Below are 17,090 nucleotides of genomic sequence, written 5' to 3' on the forward strand. Positions count from 1 at the left end.
GTTCATTCAGTGAAGATCATTGGTTGATTTCCAGTATTAAGAATTATGCAAGTGAATATTTAAGTGTATTTGAAGTTCTTGGACTGTTTTCTAGAATGACTGGGCCATTCACCCACCAGCAATGCATGAGTGACCCAACTTCTCTGCATCCTTGCCAGAACTTGGTATTGTCAGTATTTTTAATTTTAGCCCTTATGATATATGTGAAGTGGTGTCTCTTTGTAGTTTTAATTTGGATTTTCCTAGTATAAATTTAGGGGTAGAGTCTTTGTATTTTCTACATAGATAATCATGTTACCAGCAAATAGTGGCAGTTTTACCTCTTCTTTCAACTCTATAAGATCGTTACATCTACTTTCTTTTTTGCACTTGCTCCAACATCTAGCACTGCCAAAAGAGTGACAAGAATGGACACTCTGGCTTTTTTCTCTTTCTTAGAGAAAATTATAGTCTTTTACTAGTAAGAATACCATTAGCTATTGAGTAAATTCCCCACTATTCTTGTGATTCTCAGAGTTTTCATCATAATTGACTACTGAATTTTTGCAAATCCTTTTTTTCTGACTAGATTAATATGATGATATGGTTCTTCTTTTCTACCCTGCTAATATGGTGAATTCTATCCATTGATTTTCAATATTAAAGTGTCTTGCACCCTTGAAAGAAATTACATTTGTGCTTAGTATATTACTCATTTTACAGATCAGTGAATTTTACTTGCTAAAATATTTTAAGAAATTTGTGTCTGTCTTCAAGATAAAAGATATTTCCCTGTGGTTTTCAGTTCTTTATGGTCTTTGTCTGATTTTGGCATCAGGGTAATATCAGACTCACAAAATGAGTGAAGAATTATTTTCTTTCTATTGTCTGTAAGAAACTGTGTATAATTCATGCTAATTCCTCTTCAGTGTTTGACAGAATTCATCAGTGACACCGAGTCTAAGGATTTTTTTAATTAAAAATTCAATTTCTTCATAGACATCATGACTTCAGCTTTGTCTGGCCCCTGCTCTGAGGAGAGATGAGGAGGAGCGACCCCGGAGCCCACAGTGAGGTTTGGGGAGAGACAGCAGGTGCTTCCAGAGCACTGTCCCCTTGCCCAGAAGTAGGTTCCTACATCTGAGAGCTGGGCAGCCGAGAGGTGCAGGGAGCTGTGCTGTCTGGACTCTCCACACCGATCTGTCCGTCTCTGCTGCGTCTTTACTTCTCCACACTTAGCTAATATCATCAAGAGGACAGGACTGCCCCCAGGCCTCTGCTTATACCACTCTAAACTGTTAAATGTGCTTGAGAATTACAGTATGTGGTGAAGTTCTCTCCTTCTTGCAGGAGCAAGAATTCAGGAAAATGAATTCTGTTGTCCATTCATTTCTGTTAAGAAAAGCAGTGAGAATTAACAGAGAAAGTCTGATTAGATGTTTATTCTCTCAGCTGTCATGGTCTCTCTCATTCATCTTGTGTATTTTCTCCTTCTTTCCCTGTTTCTCTCCCCAACTCTATCTCCCACTTTTTAGTTTTCATTTTCTTCTCAACATCCTGCTCTCAATCAGAAAATTCCCCCTCCTACAGTTGCCTGCAGATAAGATTCCTCTGTGCTGAATTTTCAAGGAGCAATCAGGGAAACCCCAAGCTCATGTGATATTTGCATCCTTAAGATCAACACTGGTGCTAACAGTAGCATCTCCCTTTTCTTCCTCTTCAAAAAGAGTTGCTGAATCTGCCTGCTCCTGAAAGGGTTTCCCTTGTATCAGCTTCTTCCAGACCTATAGAAACCTGGTCTATACTGCCTTTGGGAAATAAAAAAGAAAGGAATGACTGCAGTTTGAGACAGCCCATCACTTACCACCATGTTACCCACCCTTTTTCCTCAGGGAGGGTCTATGTTAGCAGATGCTGCCCCTCTGTGACTGGATCAAAAATTTCTGATCCAGTAATACCTGGTAAATAGTGGTTACTCCAACACTTGAATGATAAATAAATGTGTATGTTTACTTATGTGAGAATTTGAATGCAAATGTCTCAAAGAGTAATTTAACTTAATTAATTTCTCTTTAATTTAAAGTAATTTAAAAATGCCCTTCCATGAATGTAAGCAATCAGGAGTTGCTTGTAGCTATTTAGAAATGTTACCTATGGAAAACCGTGTTAGCCCCAGCAGCCCTTGTTCTACCATTACAAATTATCACAAATTTGATGGCTCCAAAAAGCAAGAATTGGTTCCCTGCAACCTGGAGGTCAGAAGTCTGATGACAAGGTGTCAGCAGGAACACACTCCTTCCAGACGGCCCAGGAGAGACTCTTTCCTGCCTCTTCTGGCCTCTGGTGGCTCCAGGTGCTCCTTTGCTAGTGACTGTACACCTCCAGCCTCTTCCTCCACCGAGAAGACTTCACGAGGCCTGCTCACCTGTGTGTCTCTTAAAAGGACACTTGTCACTGGATTGAGGCTCCACCAAGATAATCCAGTATGAGTGGATTTTGACACCCTTTTCTTAATTCCATTTGAAGAGTTGCTTTGTTAAATAAGTTCACATTCACAGTTTCCATGGATTAGGATGTGAATGTATCCTTCAGGGCCTGCCCTCCAACCCACTATAGGGTCCTTAATGTCTTTGAAGTGTTGCCATGCAGTTATATAAATGGTAGACATCTCAAAACTTCTTTAAAGTCAAAAGTAAATCTGAATCTGAATTACTTTATATATAGAAACAGAAAGAGTAGCAGTTTTAGGGTGTAATGGAAAAGGAAAATCCCATTAGTTTACAAAGTTCTTTGAAATGCACATCATTGGGATAACTTTTCCTTTTCAGGCATGTTGGATTTGAACCTCCAAATGAAGACAAATCTAGCAATGCTTTGTTGGTGAAGGCTCCACCTCCACCCTAAAAGAGCAAGGGGTCTGGAGTAGCACTTGGGGATGCTTTAAAAGTTCCCTGGTCTTCATGCAGATCAGGAGCCCTGCCGCAGTTTACACAGAAGGATGTAAACCAAGACAGAATAGTCACCCCCTGGAGAAGGCCTTGCTTTCCCAATTCACAGCATCGTATTTGCTGCAGCCTATCTCCAGGGCTTGTGCTGTGAAGGAGATATTTGCTAAATGAAAAGAAAGGAACCTGACCGTGCTTTGGTTTGTGGACTAAAAGGAATCTCTTCATGCCTCGTAGGAAACAGTTTGAATGAATATAAATATAAGATGGCCCTCAGGAGCAAATATTCCTGTCAAACCATCTTAAGAGGGGATGAGATCCAAGAATATTTATAATTAAAAGTTAGCAATATTATCCTCTAAGACTTCACATGAGAAATATTGTTGCTTGAACTGGGCTGTAAAGGTTGAGTACATATATGTTTTACACAAGCACTTGGGACAAACCATTCTGACCAAAGAGAACAGCATCCGCAAAGGTTCAGATTAAGGAAAGAGCTTAATACCAGCATAAATGGTTTTATTTTAAAGTGGCTGATGTACATCTAGAGTATGTGGCAGAAAAGGGTGAATGAGAAAACTAGAAGTAACTCAGGGAAAAATTGTACATTGCCTTGTAATTCTTAATATAAAATTTGATCTTTACAATTTTTAATGGGTCCTCATCATCCAAAGATGAGCATGAAGTGAACTAATTTTATGTTATTGTTGTCATTATTGTTGTTATTGTTATTCAGTTATTGTTATTGTTGTTCAGTCACTAGGTTGTGTCTAATTCTTTGTGACCCCATGAACTGCAGTACCCCAGACTCCTCTGTCCATGGGTTTTCCCAGGCAAGAATACTGGAGTGGGTTGCCATTTCCTTCTCCAATATATATATAGTGTGTGTGTGTATATATATATGTGTGTGTGTGTGTGTGTGTGTGTGTGTGTGTGTGTGTGTGTGTGTAAACTCTGTGGTCATGTAAAAGTCAGATTCAAAGAGTTGAGAGTAAAGGCAGGAAGAGAGTGAAGAGGCCTTTGCAGTTATCCAAGTGAGAGGTGCTAAATGCTTGGATTAGGGCAGTTGCAAGGAGTATAGAGATGAGGAAATGGATGTGGGTGCTATTTGAGAAGTAAACTGACTTGACCTTGATGATTATTAAGATCTATGTGCTTCATTGGCACTCTGGTGCCAGTTTGCCACAAGGAATGTATTTATTCTATCAGCTCACGTGGAAACTAGTGGCCAAAGTTGCCTCCAGTGATCCTTGCTTCCCGATACCTGGGACCTTGTGTAGCCCCCATGTGCACTGAGTCCAGGCTGGCTGCGTGACTTGCTGGAGTAAACAGATGAGCAGAATTAACATTATGCCAGTTCTGAGGCGAAAGGGGGCGACTCTTTGGCAGTTGACACTTCTGTGATTCTGGAAGCCCCGTGGCACAATGCAAGATGCCCAGCTTCCCTCAGGGCCACAAAGAGAGATCACATGTATGGGCCATGGTCACTCCTGAGAACGTCTGAAGAAGAGATGAGCCTGGGCCTCTGAGATTTCAGTAGAGCCTCAGCTTCCAGTCAACCCCACTAATTAAGTGAGTAAATTGAGGGATTCCAGTGTAGTTGAGCCCCCTTTCACAGCATAGAGCAGAGGTGTCATGAGATAATTAAACAGTGAGGTTTGAGGTGGTTTGTTGTGCAGCAAAACACAATGACACTAACGCCCGTGAACAGAATCCTGTTGAAGACTTGTGAGATATCAGCAAGAATGAAAGGTGTTTTTCCTCTCTCTGATTTCTGATTGTCTCTAAGAGTTGGAACTGAAATGTCTGTCTGTTTCACCAAACTTCTTCACGTGTGGTCTGAGTGCTCCTGCCTTAGCACAGATTAGCTGGTGATGCTCAGGTGTGATGAGAGCCTTGGGCCCCACAGAACAAGAGCAAGGTGGTTGGTTGCTCATGTTGGAGCCCTACAGTAAACAGGGAGATGTGAGCTTTCTTTGTTCAATTTGATTTTTATACTTCACTCATTCTTCTCACTCGATGTGACTTTAAAAAATGAGGGATTATTTAAGAGGTCAGATCTGTGCTTGCTTCGGCAGCACATATACTAAAATTGGAACAATACAGAGAAGATTATCATGGCCCCTGCGCAAGGATGACATGCAAATTCGTGAAGCGTTCCATATTTTTTGGAGAGTAACATGATGGCAGGATTTGTACTGCTACTTGAATGCTGTATGGATAGAATACCTTCTCCAAAAAAAAAAAAAGGTCAGATCTGTATCTCTATAACTAACACAACAGAATATTTTCAATTTCAAATCCATTTGAGAACCCAAAGAAACTGAAAAGTTTGGTGCATGTTTGCTTGGTTACACATGACTTTCATAAAGACACAGGTATTTTTTAAGAAATCTCATTTCCAGGTTTACATTTTCCCCATGTTTATAAGAGTAGATTTTCCAAATTATGTGCCACTGCATCCAGGAATTGATTACTTGGGTGGAAAAGGCTTTATCTCCTTACCTCCTAAGGTGAGGAAGAACCCAGGGAATGTGGAATCACAGGTCAGTTTCAAGCAGCATTCTATATTGAAGTGCTGTACAAATGTAATCAATTTCCATATGTTCTTTGGTATGAAAAATACATGAAGCACTGTGTTGCAGCAACACACAGTATAGACAGATTGTGTCCTTGCTTTTTCTCTGTGCTTTTTGTTTCTACCAACTCAGAGTTAGCTAAAACACAGGGTCTTCACTGATAGTATTAGAAATTTCTTCCACTGATCTTTATGCCAATCATATTGAAGACCCAGTTTGGGAAGTTGACCACCAGCTCTTTTTTGGCGTGTTGTTTTATTTCATCAACACTACTGTACAATAAACTACAGGTTCACCTCCCTCACTTCTGTGCTTTACCTTCCAGTTCTATGCACATTCATATCGCAAAATGGATTCAACCATTTGCAATCTGATGGCCAAGTAGATTCATTACTGCCTTGTGAATGACCTTTGAGAAAGAAATCTTTCACATGAATGTCTCTTATATCGTTTCGGTCTGAGGAATTTGTATGCAAACCAGTATTGTTTTTATAATATGTATTATCTTTCCTAAACATAGTGACACTAATAAATTTTTTAAAATATAAATTTATGAAAGAGAGAGAGCATAATAGCCCCATACTTCAGGAGGCTGGGCAGAGGCTGGATATTAATTACTGATGTGTATGGTGGGGAGAAACCTGAAAACACAAGCTATAAGATGAAGAGCCCAGAAGCAAATTAAATCATGCTGACAAACCCCAGAAAGACCCCAGAACTAGCAGCCTGTGCCAGAGGAGCCTGGCGGGCTGCAGTCCATAGCGTCGCACAGAGTCGGACGCACCTGAAGTGACTAAGCAGCAGCAAAGCACCGACGCGGCATTAAGTGAGAGTGCTAGTCACTCAGTCACGTCCAGCTCTTTGTGACCCCATGAACCACAGCCCACCAGGCTCCTCTGCCCACGGAACTATCCAGGCAAGAATGTTGGAATGGGTAGCCATTCCCTCCTCCAGGGGATCTTCCTGACCCAGGGATCGAACAGGGTTCTCCTGCATTGTGGGCAGATTCTTTACCATCTGAGCCATCAGTGAAGCCCAATATGATATTAAACTGGTGGGCTATTTGGGAATCTGCAAAGTGAGCACAGGGCCAGATGATTGATCAGCTTCATATACCTGGAAATTACTAAGTAAGAAACTCAGATCTTGGAGTTCAGTTACTTATTCATTATCACAGTTACAATATAAACTGGGGGAGAGACCAATTTTAGTAGTGAATTTCCCCTATCAATGCTTCTTCCAGATATCAAAGTGATTTTTTAAAATGCAAACAGCCACACAGTAAAGAAATGACATACAGATGTCCATGTAGTGGGAAATTTGAACTAAAGCAAAATCAAAATCTCCAATGAGTTAAATGAGACAGAATTGACTGTTCTGGTATAAAACATGCAGACTTCCATGCCAGATGTGTGAGACAGCATATCCCCATATTACATTCATGCACATAAAGAAATACCATAAAGACTAGCTCTTAGGATATAGCAATAGTGAAGGGTAACTATTACCCAGGTATAACCATATTATTTCAGATAGGTTTGAAAACTGTCTAGTTTACTTGGAATCACAGGAAAAGAGGAGGCTAGGATTGGAATCAATGATATGGCCAGTATACTGGTGGTAGTGGAGATTAGTGATGTTTAGGAACAGTCCAGTTGGTTGAGGGAGCTACAGTGACTGGAATGCCTGTTTATCAGTGTCTGCATTTCCCCCTGATTACTGCAAACACTGTCATTCATTGAATTTCCCTTTTCCTCCCAACAATGGCTCTTCCTTAGCGCTGGTCCCAGAGCAGCAGCAGGCCCGGGTTTGGGTGTGGGCTGCAGGGGGCTGAGGAGCACTGTGTGGAGGCGCAGAGGTATGTGGCTGAGTCTTCAGGCTGGGATCCTCCGATGTACATGGAGCTGTTGCCCTCCTTAGTGTTCAGAGTGACTCTCACTCGTCCTTGCTTCTTTTCATCCCCATTTACACTTACTACAAACAGGTTCTTGGGGCCCTTTGCAGGTTCCCATCTGTACCAGTGTAATGCATAGAAAAAGCTGGAAGGGAAACTGCAGGTGAAATTGGCGCTCTCTCCTTCCTGAACCCACAGCGAGGCAGGACGCTGTTCCACAGTCAAGAGGCTGCTCACTCCTGTTCAGAAAGACAAGGTCACACATAGAAACTGATTTCTCTACAGTGTTCGTTGCCTTCACACATTCCCAAATATTAGAATCTTGAGGTGCCTGACTGCATCTCCCTCCTTCCCCATCACCACCCCAGACTTTTCAGAATGTCTTCAGCAGCCCCAGGACTTACGGCCAAGATGAAGCCACAGGATCAGCCATGAGGTTGTCAAAGAGTTCCTCTCCATTTATCCTGATCAAGTATCCTTAGTAGAGGAACGTTCTGCAGCCTAGATCTGTGAAACATTCTGCTTCAGAAAATAGGTTTCTATACATGGTTGCCCAACCAATCAGAGACAAGACCACAGACATGTGCTAGAAACACCAACCATTTCTTCCCTAGAATCAGTTTCCTGTGGTTCACAATGAGGGATCAAACACTGCTTTCTTGAGGCCAACTTCACAAACATTGAGATGAGCTCACTACACAAAGAGAACCGACATTTCAGAAGTGGGCTGCTTAATCATGGACTGCTACTATTCAAATTGAGAGAGTGGGATGGTAATATGTGACATGAATCCCACTTTGGTTAAGAATCTTTACATGTATTTTAAACAAAAATTTTAAAACTTTCAAATTCCCCAAATAGAAATGTTCACCACATAATGTGCTGAACTTTGTTTAGCTTCAAGTGCATTATTCTAATATGAAAGTCACATAATAGAGTTACTATTATTCCTAACTTACAAATAACAAAAACTGAAGCTCAAAGAGTTTGGGTGATTAACTCAAGGTGAAATATCAGGTAAGTGCCATAGTAAGAATTAGAACACTTATCTATCTGGTATGGAGCATATGGTGTTTGGAATCTGTCATGCCCCTACGTTTGTGATATTCTGTAAATGTTTTAAAAATAATAGGAGTCTACTTATTGATTTTCTTTCTTTTTTTAAAAAAGAATTATCTTGATGTCAATCATTTCTAAAGACTTTATTGAGTTTGTTACAATATTGCTTCTGGATTTTTTGATGTTTTTTTGAGGGGGGGACAAAGCATGTGGAATCTTAGCTCTCTGATCAAGAATCAAACCAGCACAGCACCCACTGCACTGGATAAGCACTTTAAAGACAATACAATATTATATTAAGACAGAGAGTTACTCTTGGGATGAGGAAGGCATCTGCTCTAAGTAAGGTATGGAGGGAGGGCTCCACTCTGACACTTACTCTGCAACACCAGGCAAGGTATTGAACGTCTCTCATGTTCAATTTCCATTTCTGTGAATAGTCAGTATCCTTCTGCTGGGCACTGGGCTCATATTGGCATTCATCATCTCATTCACTTATCCTAAGAACCCTGCATGGTAGATTCTATCAATATCCACATTGCAGATATGAGGAAACTGAAGCATAAAAATAATTAAGTGATACTCCCAAGATCACTCAACTAGTGAGTGATAGGTCTAAAAACGTAATCCAAGACTTCCATCCTAAGCACTGTTACATTGCCTCCCTAAAGTAGTGTGGACCCAACCTTGAAGGGTTAGGAGAAGAATTGAGTGAGTACACAGCTGAAAATCACCTTGCATAACACTTTCCCTAGCATTGGCACTCAGTCAGTTGCAAGCAATGCACAAAACGTTGAGGATTTGGGAGCCAAACTCTCAAATTGCAAAGGAGTCTATCCACTAGATAGAGTTTAATATGTTTTGAGGTGTAATTGGCAGTTTAAATGGTAGATTTCGTGTATTTTCATAAGTTTCCATGGTCTATCATGTTCTTACTGTTCAGGGAAAATCAGCTCATTAGGGTGTTATACTGAGAGATTGAGATGTTGTTGTTGGAAGGAGTACACCAAGCAATGTTTGCTATGATCGCTTAGTTTTTTCCCCATTATTGAGTCTTGCTCCCATTCTCAGAATATTTCTATACTATACTACAAGAAAGGACAGAGCAGTAGAAATGATTTTACTCACCAGAAGAAGAAAAAAAAAAAAAAAAACCTTTGTGCAATAATTCTGAGCTTCCTTTCCAAGGTCACCTATTACTTGCCAGCCAAAATCATCCCATGTAAGATATTTTACATAAAGTAAACATGAAGATACTTTTTGGTCAACCCAATATTTGTCGTTTGAAGTCAATCATTTTCACATCTAGTAGGCAAAGATTATCAGGCCTTCCCTGAGAGCTCAGTTGGTAAAGAATCCACCTGCAATGCAGGAGACCCCCATTCGATTCCTGGGTCCAGAAGATCCGCTGGAGAAGGGATAGGCTATCCACTCAAGTATTTTTGGGTTTCCCTTGTGGCTCAGATTGTAAAGAATCCGCCTGCAACGTGGGATACCTGGGTTCGATCCCTGGATTGGGAAGATCCCCTGAAGAAGGGAAAGCCTACCCACTCCAGTACTCTGGCCTAGAGAATTCCACGGACTGTATAGTCCATGGGGTCGCAAAGATTCGGACACGACTGAGTGACTTTCACTCACAGGTGAAGATTAAAACCAGCCTGTTCTCCCGAATCTTCTCATCTCTTATGATTTCTTCATTGAGACGTTTACTGATTTTGGTTCAACAATGGAAGCCCCCATTGTGACAAGCGTGCATGCACGCTTAGCCTCTCAGTCTTTGAAACCTTTGGACTGTAGCCACTCAGGCTCTTCAGTCCACGGAATTCTCCAGATACATAATACCAGTGACTAGGTTTGCCCGTTTAACCCATGACCACTAGAGGGCAGCAAGGTGCCCAGTGTCCACCTCACAGAATATTCAGCAGGACAGCAGGTGGCAGTGCTTCAGCTTTCGTTCCTGCTGAAGCCTGATTCTCCGGGAATGCAAATAGTAAGACTTGAGATAAGGCATTCACAAAGCTGTAAAAATTGAGTTTTCAGAGGTGCACCACGTAAATGTTTTGAGAGCAGAGAGGGCAAAGGCAAGGGGCACAGGTCTTGATATAGGAATATGCTTGCAGTGTTTAAGGAGTGATATCTCTTCTTTTCCTGTAGCCTCTTGTTTTTCCAGGCACTATACAACAAACAAACTTGCTAAAGCATTTAGCACTTAACTGGATAGTGGGTGATTTCCTCATCTACTGATTCTGGGGCAATTTGCACCTAGGTTTGCCATCTTCTTTCCTAGTTGCCTTTAGTTTCCAGTTTAAACTAGTATAATGTCACCATCCCTGAGACATCCAACCACCCTGTCTTAGATCCAAGTGCTTCTCCATACCCAAACTTTCTCTTAAGGAGCCTTCTAAGATGGTGCACTCTGGAAGACAAAAAAGTTTGGGACACTTTTCACAGTTAGAAAAGTTATGTTTCACTTCTCAAAGATTAAAAGAAATGGAACAATAAAACCTGTCTCATAGGGTTTTAACACTTAAATTAGACAATGGATTGGAAATGCATCCCATGGTGCCTTACTATGTTATAGTAAGCTCAATAAATATCAACTTTTTTGTTTTACTAAAGCCTACCTTTCCTTCAAAGTCCACTTCTGTGACCTACTTACCTCCCCCCAGCCCCCCGCCCGCACATCAGTTCAGTAATGGAAGCTTCCAGGATATTTACTTAATCACTTACTTTCCTAGAGACAGTCATTATTTTTCCTTATCCTTTTGGTGTCATATACATCTAGCTACATTGATACACTCAGGCTGAAAGGACATGGATGGAACAGATGAGGTTTGATTTTGGTTTCTGTAAGAACAGTAAAATCAAGATCATATTGCATGTTTACTACCTATTGGATATAATATTTCTGATTTGGATCTCCAAGATTTTGCTATTCTTATTACCTATTTTCTCTTCTTATTGATTTATGAGCTTTTAATATATCCTGCATTTGAGTCCTTTTTCAGGACTGTGTATTGCATATATAGCCTTCCAGTCGGACCTTGACTTTTCCCTCTCTTTGCAGTGATTTTTAACAAACAAAAACAATTTTAAAATATACTTGTATGCTCATAAGAAGCTCCCTTGAAACTTTTACGTGTTTGTTTTCTTTAAAAACTTTAGAAATGCTTACCTTTTGTGACTGTTATTGCCTGTGATAAGTCAGGTATCATTATTAATGATGTTTCCCAGAATACAACATATCAATTTCCCCTGAGGATTAGTAAGATTTTTTCCCACTAAAATAGACACTTGGATTTGTCTTCAATGCTTGGCAAACTTCTGCCAAAACCACAGAGGTGGACTTGCAGAATTCCTTGTTCATCTTTATTACTTTCCATATAGAGTTGTTCCTGAATAAGGAGCTTGTTTTATATGAAGTTAAGTACAACAGTGAGTGGAGATTCTTACTATGAGCAAAGAGATTATAGAATGGGTAATGCACGAGGTAGTTATAAATACCAGTTACAACCATGTGGTCATTTGCAGTACCAAAAAATATAACAGTTATGAAATTACTTTCATTTTATATGAATATATTTATGTATACATCAACCATTTTTAACTTCCATCTCCAGTTTTCCTGCCTGTAGTAGCATAAAATGTGCTACTACAAGTTACTTTTTATCTCCTTGCATCTCAGTAGGCAAGTTAAAGAATTCAATGGATCCTCTGATTCAGCTATCAGAGGAAAAAGCATCACCCCTAAATGGATAAATGAACTTGGTATTCTCTTTGAGGGAGAGAGGTTGCTTTGGTTGATTGAAGAAATAATTGCATCATATTAACAGGGAGCATAATTTTCCTGTTGTCCTTATTAGAAAGTTGTGTTCTTCAAGGAGTTACCGATGAATACCTAGTTAACAAGGAGGGAAGTTAACTAGTTAAGGTATTATGGTAGCTTTGTACTGTTTCAACTTAACTATATGGAAATCTATTTCCTCGAATTTGCTTCCCTTTTTTGTTCTGGGTTAGGCTTGGCCATGAAAGAGATTTGTGTAAGTTTTGGAAGATACTTGTGATGAAGTAGCCATATTTTAATGTTCCACAGGTTGGTGCAGAGCTCCAGGGACTATGGCAATACATAATGTTGCTGCTGATCTGATAGTTCAACTTATTATTGTCTCACAGCTCCTGTACCTCCCATCAGAGCTCTTACTCAGGTTCTCTTTGTATTAGACTAAGTATGCATGTAGCATGATGGCAAATGACATCCACTTCTCCTGAAGGTCACCCACTACTGTGAGCCCTAAGGAGGTTAGAGAAAGACAAGCTTTAGTGTGTCTTCTGGGTTCTGTTGTCCTCATGTATTTCCATACATGTCACAGTTTCTCCATGCTTATGTCCACATCCAACTTTCCTTCACAAATGTTATTCTAGTTGACTTACAGTGAATTCAACTCAACACCAAATACAAATATAACAGATTTTATGGATTCTTCCACCAGCTCTAGCTATTGCCTGTGTTCTAATCCTTATAACTTATCTCTTACTCTACATCATTGGTGGTTCTCCTTCTCTGATTGTGCCCCGACACAAAATCTGAGGGGAAAGGACTAAAGAAATGATTTTCATGATGATTTCAGCTTCTAGACCCAGATTTGTGATGTGAAGATCTTTTTTTTTTTGATGTGAAGATCTTTAGGTGAAACTTCCATTTTATATTCTTATGGGGCAAGTTTTCAAATTTAGACAACTTTACACATGCTCTGGATGGTTGATTTAAAAGTCAAAAATTCAAGATGAGAATACAGCAGTAGAAAGTTACCCTGGACACCTGCTTCCAAATGACATGCAAGGAGCTTTCTTTTAGTGTTAAATCTTCTGATCCAGACCACAGATGAAAGAAGCATAGGACTACCATTTCTTGTCTGGGGTCTGCAGGTGTGTATTTTGGCGGTCGTCCTGCAGCGGGAGTGGAAGGGGGCGGGTTTGTGGGGGGAGGGGGGTCCTCTCTCTTATCCAGCTCGGGAGTTTTTGTGCAGCTTTTCCTATCACTTCAAGCACTGTGAGTTCCCAGAGAGCACAGAAGTACTTTGCAGAGTCTTCCAGCTTTAAGGATGAAATAATGAGGGTGATGGCTTTAAGTGATCTCTGAAAATTTATGGAGTAGCGGCCATCCCTTGCATTCGGGCCATAAGAACTCTGACTAATAAGGTAAATCATCTCTCCACTGGGAAGCTGCTTATACCAAAAAATGTTATAACTCCTCCAACTTGTCTCATACTGACAGTTCATGGTGGCTAACTCCCCAACTTGACTGGATATGTCTGGCTGGTCTTGAGTAACTTTCTGGGCCACACCAGATCCTGTGGAAAAAAATCAGAAAACAGAGATGGAACAGTGAATAAAATAATGTAGGAATTAGACTCGTTTAGGTCTCCAAAAAGAAAAACCAAACTGAAACCCTAAGATGCTTGCTTTTCTCCAGTCCTCCTTCCCGCCGCCCCAAGTCCCAGTGAAGCACCACGTGCCTGTGTGCAGTCCTTTCACCCTGAACACCGCACCCACGTTTGGAAGCATCCCTACCAGAGAAGGTGAAGGCCAGGAACACCCAGAGCAGGCTGGAGAGCGGCATGAGGCATGGATTCCCCTGCTCAAATGTGCTCAGTTCTGCCTCAAGCTGAGAGTTCAGTGTCTTTGTCTGCCTGGCAGCACATTTACAGAGTACCTGGTTCCTGTGTGACTCCTTCAGACAGGAAGTGGAGTTTGTCATGTTCAAGGTAACATGGTCTGTGCACAGATGGGAAAAAAAAGTGTGATTCACCACAAACCTTTACTTTGTCTATTTTTCTTTCACTGGTAATTAAGTTACACTGAGTCTGAAAAAAGGGCTCCCCTGATAACTTAGTTGGTAAAGAATCTGCCTGCAATGCAGGAGACCCTGCTTCAGTTCGAGCCTGAAAGAGGACTTTGCAAAAGCAGTTATTAGTAAAGATTTGAGCTGAGGGGTATTGAAGAACAAACAAGTTGACATTCATTGATGATTATTCAACTGAATAATTTTGCCATCCCATCAAAAGTAGGATTTGTTTTTTAACTTTTTATTGGAGTATAGTTGATTTACAATGTTGTGTTACAGCAAAACGAAATGTCCATCAACAGAGGAATGGATAAACATGTGGTACATATGTACAATGAAATTATTGTTGCTCTTTAGTTGCTAAGTCCTGTCTGACTCTGTGACCCCATGGACTCTAGCCCATTAGGCTCCTTTGTTCATGGAATTTCTCAAGCAAAAATACTGGAGTGGGGTGCCATTTCCTCTCCAGGGGCTACACCTGACCCAGGGATCGATCCCACGTCTCCTGCTTGGCAAGCAGATTCTTTACCACAGAGCTACCAGGAAAAACCCACAATGAAAACACTCAGCCATGAAAAAGAACAAAATAATGCCATCTGCAGCAACATGAACAGACCTATAATAAGGTGTAGTGTAAGCTATGGACCCTTCTTGTAATCTACCTACTTACTAGTTATTCATGTAGCCTATGCTTACATTTCTCCATCCAAAATCTAATACTGTATTTAAAAACTCACAGACTTTTGTCCTTGGAGAAAGGCAGTCTTATCCAAAAATTTTAATGAATTTTATTCCTGGGTTTTAGAGTTCTAAAATATTGCTAAAATACAAATGATAACCTGATACCTCAGCTTTATATGCACTCTTTTTTATGCATCGCTCTATGAAATTTTGTCACAGGTGTAGGTTTTTGTGCCACCACTAAAATCAGGATACAGAATTGTTCCATCTCTCTAAACATAACCATTTTCGTGCCCTCCCCATCCCTGCGACTGGTGATGACCCCTAGCAGATACTGATCTTTTATCTCTATATTTTGTCTTTATGAGAATTTTATATAAGTAAACTCATACATTATGCATACAATCATAAAAATATGTTAAGTGTAGTCATCTACCATGTAGTCTTCTGAAACTAACTTTTTTTTTCACTCAGCCTTGAGATCCATCTGGGCTATTGCGTGTATCAATATTCTGTTTCTTTTAATCACAACAGACTGTCTCTAACTTAAGATGAATCAACTTAGGATTTTTGACTTTCTGGTGTGGAGAAAGCTATGTATGCATCCCCTAGAAACCATACTTTGAACTTTGATCTTTCCCCATGCTAGCAGCATGTCGTATTACATCCTCTGATGGTTCTTGGCAGCAACAGTGAGCTGAGCGCTCAGTCAGCCCCAGGAACAGGAGGGTAAACAATTGATACACTTACAACCGTTCTGTACCCATACAACCATTATGTTTTTCACTTTCAGTATAATACCTTTAAGGTAGGCCAGGCGAAGCTCTGACTCACAGTAGGTTAAGTACATTAAATGCATTTTCCACTTACTGGTATTTTCAACTTAAAATGGTTTATTGAGACTTAACCCTATTGCAAGTTGAAATATATCTATAAATTATCTTTTATTGTATGGATGTTCAGTTCAGCTCGGTCACTCAGTCATGTCTGACTCTTTGTGACCCCATGGACGGCAGCATGCCAGGCTTTCCTGTCCATCACCAACTCCTGGAACTTACTCAAACTCATGTCCATTGAGTCAGTGATGCCATCCAACCATCTCATCCTCTGTTATCCCCTTCCCCTGCCTTCAATGTCTCCCAGCATCAGGGTCTTTTCCAATGAATCAGTTCTTCCCATCGGATGGCCAAAGTATTGGAGCTTCAGTTTCAGCATCAGTCCTTCCAATGAATATTCAGGACTGATTTCCTTTACTACCGACTGGTTTGATCTCCTTGCAGTCCAAGGGACTCTCAAGAGTCTTCTGCAACACCAAAGTTCAAAAACATCAATTCTTCGATGCTCAGCTTTCTTTATAGTCCAAATCTCACATCCATACATGACCACTGGAAAAACCATAGCTTTGACTAGATGGACTTTTGTTGGCAAAGTAATGTCTCTGCTTTTTAGTGTGCTGTATAGGTTGGTCATAGCTTTTCTTCCAAGGAGCAAGTGTCTTTTAATTTCATGGCTGCAGTCACCATCTGCAGTGATTTGGAGCCCAAGAAAATAAAGTCTGTCACTGTTTCCACTATTTCCCCATCTATTTCCCATGAAGTGATGGGACTGGATGCCATGATCTTAGTTTTCTGAATGTTGAGTTTTAAGCCAACTTTTTCACTCTCCTCTTTCACTTTCATCAAGAGGCTCTTTAGCTCTTCTTCACTTTCTGTCGTAAGGGTGGTGTCATCTTCATATCTGAGGTTGTTGATCTTTCTCCCGACAATCTTGATTACAGTTTGTGCTTCATCCAGCCTGGCATTTCACATGAAGTACTCTGCATATAAGTTAAATAAACAGGGTGACAATAGACAGCCTTGATGTACTCCTTTCCCAATTTGAACCAGTCCATGTCAACTTCTAACTGTTGCTTCTTGACCTGCATACAGATTTCTCAGGAGGAAGGTAAGGTGGTCTGGTATTCCCATCTCTTTCAGAATTTCCCGCAGTTTATTGTGATCCACAGTCAAAGGCTTTGGCATAGTCAATAAAGCAGAAGTAGATGTTTTTCTGGGACTCTGTTTTTCGATGTTTCAGCTGATGTTGGCAATTTGATCCCTGGTTCCTCT

General features: G+C 40.6%; 1 non-coding gene and 2 gene segments (V, D, J or C); 1 reads left to right on the top strand and 2 right to left on the bottom strand.

Moving 5' to 3' along the window:
- The window catches only part of LOC122444225, a 59,813-nt gene extending 45,674 nt beyond the window's left edge, over nt 1–14,139 (bottom strand). Inside the window, 1 exon segment of the V gene segment in view lies at nt 14,028–14,139. Coding sequence covers nt 14,028–14,076 — 49 coding nt within the window.
- Nucleotides 4,987–5,093, top strand: LOC122444374. Its single transcript, XR_006270218.1, has one exon. It is a non-coding gene; the product is annotated as a U6 spliceosomal RNA (small nuclear RNA).
- LOC122443275 lies at nt 7,006–7,870 on the bottom strand. The segment is given in 2 exon segments: nt 7,006–7,636; nt 7,802–7,870. Coding segments are annotated over 2 exon segments (414 nt in total).
- Nucleotides 14,140–17,090: the final 2,951 nt, after the last annotated feature.

Source organism: Cervus canadensis, chromosome 6 (genome assembly GCF_019320065.1).
Source record: "Cervus canadensis isolate Bull #8, Minnesota chromosome 6, ASM1932006v1, whole genome shotgun sequence".
NCBI lineage: Eukaryota > Metazoa > Chordata > Mammalia > Artiodactyla > Cervidae > Cervus > Cervus canadensis.